The 6,000-nt window shown below is 35.8% G+C and overlaps 2 protein-coding genes across 6 annotated transcripts in view; one reads left to right on the forward strand and one right to left on the reverse strand.

Annotated features, from left to right (window-relative positions):
- The first annotated feature begins 413 nt into the window (after positions 1-413).
- atp5pf (ATP synthase peripheral stalk subunit F6) lies at positions 414-2,191 on the forward strand. Of its 2 annotated transcripts, none has more exons than XM_056735381.1 (4): positions 414-478; positions 1,090-1,263; positions 1,394-1,518; positions 2,089-2,191. In XM_056735381.1, the coding sequence occupies exons 2-4, from the start codon at positions 1,094-1,096 to the stop codon at positions 2,118-2,120; spliced, it is 327 nt and encodes a 108-aa protein (XP_056591359.1). In that variant the 5' UTR covers positions 414-478; positions 1,090-1,093; the 3' UTR covers positions 2,121-2,191. The 2 variants fall into 2 exon arrangements, with proteins under 2 accessions (XP_056591359.1, XP_056591367.1); XM_056735389.1 differs by having other exon boundaries at positions 424-478; positions 1,093-1,263.
- An 81-nt stretch (positions 2,192-2,272) lies between these two features.
- jam2a (junctional adhesion molecule 2a) overlaps positions 2,273-6,000 on the reverse strand; it is an 8,745-nt gene continuing 5,017 nt past the window's right edge. Inside the window, exons 5-10 of one of the 4 annotated variants that reach the window (XM_056735368.1) lie at positions 5,799-5,986; positions 4,606-4,708; positions 4,402-4,509; positions 3,977-3,989; positions 2,996-3,029; positions 2,273-2,759 (exon numbers count right to left, since the gene is read on the reverse strand). In XM_056735368.1, the coding sequence (XP_056591346.1) occupies positions 2,721-2,759; positions 2,996-3,029; positions 3,977-3,989; positions 4,402-4,509; positions 4,606-4,708; positions 5,799-5,986 (485 nt within the window). In that variant the 3' untranslated portion in view covers positions 2,273-2,720. Of the gene's footprint in view, positions 2,760-2,995; positions 4,510-4,605; positions 4,709-5,798; positions 5,987-6,000 lie in introns of all 4 variants that reach the window. The other 3 variants (XR_008905030.1, XR_008905029.1, XR_008905028.1) reach the window with 3 other exon arrangements.

Raw genomic sequence — 6,000 nt, forward strand, 5'->3', positions numbered from 1 at the left:
GATTTAATGTATCTCTGAATATCACAGAATACATAATTAAACCTGTTTGTGCATAAATAATATGGCTAAAATATAATGTTGTTTAAACACGTTATTATGCGAAACAATCATGCATGAAGTCCAAATTAACAATGAAAAAATAATCAACAATAAACATCCTTTTCGTTTAAACACCGCCACACTGAATGGCTTTTTTGACTTTTAATATAGTAAAGTCCTTACATTGCAATATTATTCATTATTGATTTGCTCAATTTAACAATTTATCCATACAACTCGTAAGAAGAAACAGAAACACAGACATATAAATAAATAAATGATACAATACATAAAAAATATAAACGAAGATAAAGGTTTTTTAAAGATCTTAAAGGACGCACACGACGCTTGCGTGATTGCGTCACTCCCATAAGTCCGTGCGTTGGTAAACCGGAAGCAGTTGAGTTCGTCATTCGCTGGATCCAGTGTCAAATACAAGGTGACTGATCTTGTATTCTTTTTCCACGTTTATTTGTCGTTGAATGTTTATGTGTCTTTTATATGTGTCGTGATGAAGTTATATACGTTAATTTGGAACCAATCTTTGCTTTTAAGATGTAGATGCTCGTTTAGATTGCGTTGTGAGGGTCATAGAGCGCGAGACTGAACACCAGTTTAACTCAACTCACAATAATTTCTTATTATTATCATCACCTTCACATAATTCCTACTTTGTTTCTATGGTTACAGTCCTAAGTGCTAAGCCATTAACATGCGATACTGTGGTAACGTTAGTACCATCTTTTCTTTCAACTGCATCATGGTAACAGTATGGTATTGTTCCAGGCACTTTAGCACCTCAAAATGTGCATTTGGCAAAACCATGGATATAAATGTTTGAATTATTAATGCCTTTCACCCCATTCGAATAAAATACTGCTGTATACTTTATTATAGTAAACTTACTACTAGTCTAGTGCTTTTGACCCTTACACTTTACTACAGCTTTTTTGCTGTTCGTTTTTGTATCACTTATTCCTGTGGGTCCAAACTAAAGTTATACATCACTTTCTTTATATTGAAGTCAGTGTTTTTTTTCTACGTGTGTAGCAGCATGGCTCTTCATCGACTTTTCCAGCTGTCATCCCTCTTTCGCTCAGCTGTGACGGTGACCCTGCGCAGGAACATCGGTCTGTCCGCCGTCCTCTTCAACAAGGCTAAAGATCTGGACCCCGTGCAGAAACTCTTCCTGGATAAGATCCGGGAGTACAACACCAAGACCAAGTTAGTGACTTCCTAATATCCTGCTGAACTCCGTTAACATGGACTACATTGATATTCATAGTGATATTCAGTGGTGTTTGGGTCGAGACGGACAGATTTTATAACTTTTTTTGTGTGTTTCCTCTCTCAGGGCTTCAGGTGGTGTGGTCGAAGCTGGTCCAGCCTACCAGAAGAACCTGACAGAGGAGATTACCAAACTGCAGAGGTTATATGGTGGTGGAGATCTAACTAAATTCCCAGATTTCAAATTCCCAGGTAAAAAATGTGTTCTTGTGTACAGATCAGAGTTTAGACTTTTGAGACTGTGCTTTTGTCGTTGTCTAAAACCTATAAGTGTTTATTGCTCAAGAGTCTAAAACACACTTTACAGCATGTGTGTTGCTCATGATGTTAATGTGTCTGATCTGAGAGATTTGTTCATTATTTAGACATTAAAATAGAAACCAAATGTAGTGTACAATTGTCTCACAGTGATGTCAATAAATGTCACTCATTATTTTTCGCCCTATTTTCTTGATATTGTTTGAATGTTCAGTTTCTGTGATGAACTTTGTCAACACTTACGTCAGTTTACATGCATTCAGTTGGTTTTCTTTTTTAGTTAATATTTTACTCGCCTAAATGGGATTTTATATAAGATAGACATTAGTGATATCCTGATGGATGTCTGCTGGGTGTGATCTATCTTCTAACATTACTAATTTGGTAACTGAATTAACTAAATGAAATATAAATGAACACAACTTTAACTATAATTATTTATTTGTGTGATCTTCAGTGATTGAGTTGCAAGTTATTTAAACGTGTTTTATGTCTCTTGAACAGATCCCAAGCTGGAGGAGGTGGCAACAAAATAAACACCATCACATCTGTAATATACAAAGCTGTCTGAAGTGAATGTTTAATAAATGATGTTAGTTTAAAAATGTTTAGTGTTCGTGTGATTTTTGTGTTCTCAATGTTTTGTGTCTACATTTTATTATACATAAATTTACAATAACGGATTGAATAGAGCTCAAGACTTTCAATATTTATTTAAAAAAAGATAATACTGAAAAAATACAGCAAATCAGCCATTCAAAGATTTACATTCTCACACTCCAGTTAAACAGACTTGATACTTAGTTGAAATAAAAAGGCACAAAAACATTTAACTAAGAGTAGAAGAGTCTCTGCTTGTAAGGCACAAGGTCATACTGGAACATGCTCAATCCATGTTACTGCTTCAGAGTTTCCACAAGCGGGCGCAAGTGGCCATTAATACCCTTGGCCAGCAGGGGCTGCGAAAGGGATCAACTTGGGGTCAGTAGAGAATCAAACATCTCCCAAAACAGCCTTTCAATTTATTTTACAGTCCATCAAAGGCTTGAGAGATGTAATGTAAGAAACATTTCACACATTATTGCATTTCAGTCCAACTGCAGAGAAGAATCCAGAGATGATGAGTCTGTTCTCCATCACAACATGAACGATTGGGTGTGTTTGAAATCCTGGGACTGAAAAATAATTTGTTTATGTGCTCCACCTGGTAACTCTTACTTTAAGAACCATTACATATAAACATTAAACTAATATTATATTATATATCTCCATGTCAGTTTTACAGAAAAAATTGAACACAATGTCAAAGTGCGTAACCCTCAGATGAAAGTTAAATCTAAATGCTACTGAATACATGAATTAAAAAATATTTTGGCTGTTACATAATCTTTGACCTTATAAAGATACTCACTTCCTGTGGCGGGTGACTGTACCCTGAATGTTGTCTGAAAGATGAGAGCAAATTAATTTATTACACACTGAAAGATTCAATAATTACATGACAACACAAGAAAAATAAACACATAATAGATCATAGGAATATATTATAAAATACACATTCACTCACTCACTCAAACACTTGTTTGTCTAAAGACCCAATTTTTTTAATTTATTTCAATCTTAAATTTTTAAACGTCCTAATTTTTTTTTAAATTTCAAAACATTCTTTCGCTTGTCCGGAAAAAAATATATTTTTTATGTAAAATTTCACAATAAACAGAACCAGTATTAACAATAACTTGATAATTTATATTGTGTTAATTCTACACATATCACAATATTGTGAACAATTTGGTTTCAGTTTAAAATTTTGCTTAAGAATCACAAAAAAAGTAAACTATTCACAAATGACAATTCTATATCACAATTATACTGATATTCTTCTTGCCACAATATAGCCAAAGTCTAATGACGTGACAGTTTTCGTCAATCTCGTCGTGGATCAGCAGATTTTTTTGGGTCCCCATAACTTTAGTTCAACCCTCAACCTTATCGCCAGTTGGTGTCAGACTCACATGTGCTCAGTTCTGTTGAGGTTCTGACTGCTTATGTGCGCCACACCGTGACACTGTGCGATCCAGAATGACCTGCAATAACGGACCGCTGAGGTCAGAGGTCAGAAGTCAAACGTTACAGTCGCTTCGCAGCATGCAGAACTTCAGACTATTAGTAAACAGATATCGAGCAGATAACTCAACAGAGATGAGACGTGGAGTCATTAACCCATCGCATGCAGTCATTAACCAATCACAATTCGATGCTTTAGTCACGACGAAGACAAACCGGTCTTCCTATCGTTTTATTAAAGGCGAAAAACAATTGAGTGCAAGTCTCACACACAATAAAAAACACACACACATTTCTGTTAGTTATGATAACTTCTTCATCTTACCTTCCTCTGTGTCCTGTGTATGATGGTACAAAAGTCAAAAGAGAAACAAAGTCAGAGTAATTTCAGGGGCACATGACAGGTCCGTTTTTAAAAATGTTCAAATATCTTTTTTTTACTGAGCATTCCAATCAAACTTCAGTTGGCTTCCTTTAATTAAGTTATAATAACTGAAAAAATACCTCTAGATAACTAACACGATAAAAACTTAACAAAACAAAACATGATTTTTGAAAAGAGATATGCTTTCGCAAAATAAACTCCTCCTTTTACTGTCCCATAATTTACTCCTGACATCTTTAACAGAACTTTCCATTCCATTCCATTTTCTACCGCTTATCCGACAGAACTTACCAAATAAAACGAAAAAACACAAAGAGAGAAAGCATAATAAATTATTAGAGCAACTAAAACTGATTTGAACATACGGCTGAAGTATCCCTGTCGATGGGCGTAACACACTCCAAAAGTGCACAATATCACAAGAATACACACTACAACAACTCCAGTGATCACTGCTGGTACATTCAGATCATCTGATAGAAGAGAGAGAGAGAAAGAATCGGGATTACAATGTTGTTCACAATGTGGTGAAGTTAAATTCAGTCTGTGATGATACACACACATCTTACCAATCTGCATGTGTGTGCTCTCACAGCGTTTTGGAGATCCCACGCCGTTTTTGGCTTCACAGTAATAAAGTCCCGTATCAGATCTGCTGACCGTCTGAAAGATCTAATGCACAGAGAACAACGGTCGGACACACATCCGTCAGTCTGGGCATGTGTCAGTGTCATTTAGAAAGCCTGAGTTCATCTGTCAAACTCAGTTTGTCATCGTGAGATGGTCTGATTATATAAAACCCGCAGTAACAACTAAACGAAGATCACTTTATTATCTCAATCATTTCTCATATTTGCAGAAGATTAAATAGAGAGCGAATGTAACGTGTATCTCTATTCTCATGAGAAAAAGAGCAAGAAATATCTTGAAATGTCTCTGTCATTAGAGTTTCAGAAGAGATGTCAAACTGAGTTCAGATTTGTCAAGTCCGCAATAAAAAGTCAACATTATTGAAGATCTCAAAATGAACACAAACATTTCTCATCAAATTTACGCAAATCCAGATTATTTTACTTCTGCAATCTTCATTCATTTTACACCTCCATACTTTTAATGGATTTCAACTATTGTCTCATTTGTTTCTGTATTTATTTCTGTTCTGCAATTATTCAGAAACATCTGAGACGAAGTTGATAACAGAAAAGAAAACATCTCCAATCCCTTACAAGAGTAGTACACACTCTTAAAAAGAAGATGCTTCAAAAGGTTCTTTGGTGCCATAGACAAAACTTTTGGTTCACGAAGAACCTTTAACACCTGAAGAACCTTTCTGTTTCACAAAAGGTTCTTTGTTCTGAATACACGCTTCTTCAGATTTTTAAAAAGTAAGAAAGAGAGGGTTCTTTAAAGAGCATTTGACTGAATGGTTCTTTGTGGAACCAAAAATGGTTCTTCTATGGGATCGCTGTGAAGAACCTTTTAAGCACCTTTGTATTTCAAGTTCAATTTACTTATATTTGAAGTATACTTTATGTGTTATCTATTGCTAGTATACTTATAAGTGTACCATTTCAGCTATTTATTTCATGATATTAAATTGGTCCACTTTTAAGTTTATAAATGTGTCCTTGGTAGCATACTTTAAGCGTGACAGTAGTACTAAACAATGAGTACACAATTGCCTTACAACCAAACATTTTGAGAAGTACATGAAAAGAAGAGTTTATTTGCCAAACAGATAACTTGGTGTGTTGACACTCACCAGCACACCGCTAATCTCGTCGACCGTGTAGTTGGCGTTTGTTTGGCGTACGGGCATCAGGGGCGTCTTGTCCTTGTACCAGGTGTAGCTGGCTGGAGGGATGCTGTGTTGGTCCTTACAGCGGAGCTCCACATGTGAGCCCGTCAGGGCGGAGCTCGGGATTTCACATGATGGGGTGTGGGGTGGGACTGTCACAAAACAC

Source organism: Triplophysa dalaica, chromosome 2 (assembly GCF_015846415.1).
Source record: "Triplophysa dalaica isolate WHDGS20190420 chromosome 2, ASM1584641v1, whole genome shotgun sequence".
Classification (NCBI taxonomy): Eukaryota; Metazoa; Chordata; class Actinopteri; order Cypriniformes; family Nemacheilidae; genus Triplophysa; species Triplophysa dalaica.